A 4,080-nucleotide genomic window follows, 5' to 3' on the forward strand; every position below is an offset into this window, starting at 1 on the left:
TATCACAACAGTGAAAGCAAAGGAAAAAGCCCTTCAACTTTGGGTAAGGAGCCGTTAGAAAGTGAAAACAGACATGATTTAGAAATGATGGATGAGATTAGTGGCCACGTGCGCAGAAGAGGTTAAAAAAGTGAAAATAGTTTAACTAAAATTAATTAATCATGTGACGGTCGGGAGTAAGAGAGTAAGCAATGCCCAGTGCTGGCCAAGAGTCGGCGAAAGACTTGGGACAAGCTGTCGTCTACTTGGCAAGCGTCCAACTAAAACTGGGCCCCCCTTCTCTTTTCCTCGTAAAATCTTTGGGCTGTTGGCCGGGATTAATTATCTTACTTATATATGTATATACTTTGGAATTAATAATAAATTATATAAATACATGAAAAGTTAATGTTGAATTAAACCCCATTTTTATCTTCTTGTAATAATTAACATGCTAAATCATGTAAAAGGATAAGAGGGAGGGGGGTGAGAGTGATGGGAGTGGACTTTAAATAGTAGAAAGAGGAAAGATGTTTACAGTATTACGATGGAGTGCTCTCTTTCTATTTTAAGTGTTAGATAACATGATCTATCACATTGGTTGGAGAGCTGTCCATTTCTACCAATTCAACCAAGGAAAGTAGTTGAATTTCGTGATGACCATAACCAAAGCCCTTTGTTTTGTTATCATCATCGCTCTTGCCCAAATTTTAGGTTGTGTGGCTTATTATTGCCCCCTGAATCCAATCGTTTTCATTATCATATTTCCTTTTACTTTTTTTTTCATAGTAATTTCTTGATTTAAAAAGTCCGACATATCACTTTGGATGGTGAACGATTCTTTATTATTTAAAACTTATTTTAATATTAACCAAAAGTTATTGCAGTTCACATTTTCGGTGTTTTCTTCAAATTTTATTCAAAATTAATCGATTATATTTTTAATTTTCGATTGCATACATATTTAAACAAGGATCATGAATGTATTAAAAAGAAATACTAAGAGACAAAAAATTAATGGAGGAATCTCAACAAGATGCATAAAAGAAAACAATCAAGTTTGATAACACAATTTTTACATCCTCTTATATACACTCTAGTCTGACTTCTCATCGCTTCTCTACCACCATACAACAGTCCCCCCAAGTACATGCATGCTTAAAACCTCTCGGATGAACACGTGACACGTGGCATTTAGCTTCATATAGACCGTCCGATAGGATACGATCATTCGAGATGATCTACGCTGACACGCCCATCTTACTAAGTAGGCAAGGCAGCACAGCAGCCCCCATTCTCATGCACACAAAAGGGTGGTACCATTATATCTATAGCACCATAATGGCTCTATGCTGCTCTGCTGCAATCAGCCTTACCAAATCCCACTCTCCTATTCACCAGATCATATTCCACCCATAGATTTTGTTGATGAAAGTTTCCGATTATGTTGCTAGCAGCCCCAAGCATACTGGAGCGTCCGATCCCCAAGCAATGGACCCCACCCTCGACATCAGCCAGCACCCTCTCCTTCTCAACGGTGATCTCCACCCCTTTCTCAAACTCCAACACCATATCGCCTATCAACCGTCCGATCTCAATGGGGTTGCCATCAAAACACATGTCAGCTACTCCACCGTACACGTAACCCTTTTTAATCCTGGGACCTACCAGTCTCACCACCTCTTCCCTCACCTTGTTATAGGCGTCATCGACCAAGTAAGTAAACTCGGAACCCGAATCGATCATGGTTTGACCAGACCCGCCTGCGTCGGGTCGGAAAACGGATGTAGGAATTGGCAATTTTTTGGCTCCGATTCTTATCCCCTGCATCGGAAGAGTGTAAGCCAAAGGGTCCATATTCGGCCTGGCTCCACTTTCCGGGAAAATCATAAGGTTAACATACTGAAACCCGCGGGAACTCGGATTTTCACCGAGGTAAAACGACCCGGTGGGTGAAAACCCGGGTTGGGTCCGACGAGTAGGCACACAATAGGAAAATTTGGAAATTTTAGCTTGGGAAGCAAAAGACAACCGTCCGAGGTTCATTCCCAGAATACCCTTGTCTTCGCTTGTGTCCGTGGCACAACCAAGGATCAAAGGAGGGGTACTTTGGGAGCGGGAGAAGGTGAACTTTTCTCTGACCAGGTTGCCCTCCGCAAGTGTTCCATCGGCGTAGAAGTAAGAATAGTGGCATAAACGGTTCTGGTCGCAAGAAGTGGGGAGGGTGAAATCGGGAATTCGAGGCTTACAGAGAGGATGGGTACATGGCAAAACAGAGAAAGAAGAGGAAAGAGAAGGATCAAACGACGTCGGAGGAGGAGGCGGCTTCCGAGCAACCTTCTTGTGACACTGAATCCAGGAGAGTTGGCTCCCAGTGTCCAACACCATCTGCTGAGTCTGCGGCGGAGTGCCTATAGGGAGAGCCACGATCAGAGCCATGGAGTACTTGAACGTCGTCTTATAATTATAAGAAGATGGCCTTGGCTGAACCGTCGAGTTTGGCTTGGTTGAAACCAAAGAACGGTAGAGAGTTTGAACATTGTCACGAGAGAAACGGAGGGAAGTGAGAGGAAAAGAGAAGGAAATCGAGTTGTTCGGGTCTTGCGCTGCCTTTCCTTGTGTAGCGAGAGAGAGAAAACAGGTCGCCAGGAAGAAAAGAAGGGGGTGAGGCTTGAAGAGAAGAGCCATGGAGAGGCAAGAGAAAAGAAACTAGGGAAGAAGAGACAGGGTTTGAACGTTCATGGAGTTAGTGAGGCTGTGCAGTGTGCGGAAGAGAGGGTGGGGTTGTACTTGTATATATAGCAAAGGAGGAAAGAGAAGAAGAGTGATTTGAATGATAGGACGAAAAACATGAAGAAATCTACAGAAAAGCGGACGCGTTTTCTTACTTGGGCGGTTAGATCTTATGATGAATTTTAATTAAAATTGGTGGCCACCATTTTTACGATTTACTACTGTGATTCAATCTCTGCAAAACCAAAATATCTTTCACCTAAAATAATAAATTGTCCCTCCAAGGTACACAAGTTTGCAAATTTATTCCAACTTCCCTTCACCAATATTTATTTCTGTTCTTTGTTATTTTTGTCCTTTTTTTTTTACTGCATTTTTTTTAAACAAAAAGCACAAACCTATTTTGTACTAAAAAATTTACTAATTTTTACTATTGAAAAATAAAAATTAAGAATTTCAGTAAGGAAAAAAATAAAAAATATTGATTGTCAAAGATAGAAGGAGGACCAGCCTGATCAAGATTGACATATACTTTTAAAAATTGCATGAACTATTTTAAAAAATTTAAATATTTTTTATTTTTATTATATTTAATTAAATCCCTATATTTTTATTTTTATCAAATAAATATATTTTTTTAAAAGGTAACAATTTATTAAATAAGACAAGAGGAGAAGATCCCAGTGACGAAATCAAGATTTTAAGTTTGAGGGGATGATAATGAAAAATTTAATATTTAAGGAGATGGAAATTATAAAATTTTTTTTAAAAAAAAAGTAAAATTTTAAAATGTTAATATAAAATAAAATAATATTTGGAATTTTAGGGTGGGCGAGAGCCCTTACTAGCCCCCCACCCCCCGCCTCTATCTGTGCAAGTACAAACAAAAAGAGCTTTTGATTAGTTAAAAACATAAAATTAATTAGAATTATAATTAATGAATAATTAATTATTGTTAGTTAAAACATTATTTGTAATTTTTTATACTCACGTAACATTAATATGATGATATTTATGAAGTGTGAAAAAAATTGTGTGATTATATCATCATATTATATCAACATATCATATTATTATTTATTATGATATATCAATATTATGTTAACACCATGTGACATAAAATAATAAGTGACGTTCTGATTCAACTATTAGTCATAAAGATCTATTTGATTCAAAACAAAAGTAATATAATAAAAAAATAAATATTTATTTAAATTTTTTTAAATATTATGTCGATAGTTATTTTGATTAAACAAAATCGAGAATTATTTTGGTTAAACAAAGATGATTGTTTGAGTGGATAATTTTATTTGGTTGATAACCAATTTGGCTTTGAGATTGGGGTTGAGAAAACAACAAAAAGCTAAA

At 37.3% G+C, this 4,080-nt stretch overlaps 1 protein-coding gene across 1 annotated transcript; it reads right to left on the reverse strand.

The window, feature by feature from the left end:
- Positions 1-1,020: 1,020 nt before the first annotated feature.
- LOC18601199 (Eukaryotic aspartyl protease family protein) lies at positions 1,021-2,778 on the reverse strand. The gene has a single exon (XM_007032056.3). The coding sequence runs from the start codon at positions 2,665-2,667 to the stop codon at positions 1,327-1,329; it is 1,341 nt and encodes a 446-aa protein (XP_007032118.2). The 5' UTR covers positions 2,668-2,778; the 3' UTR covers positions 1,021-1,326.
- Between the last annotated feature and the right edge of the window lie 1,302 nt (positions 2,779-4,080).

The sequence above is a fragment of the Theobroma cacao genome, chromosome 4, assembly GCF_053813885.1.
Source record: "Theobroma cacao isolate CCN51 chromosome 4, ASM5381388v1, whole genome shotgun sequence".
Lineage (NCBI taxonomy): Eukaryota > Viridiplantae > Streptophyta > Magnoliopsida > Malvales > Malvaceae > Theobroma > Theobroma cacao.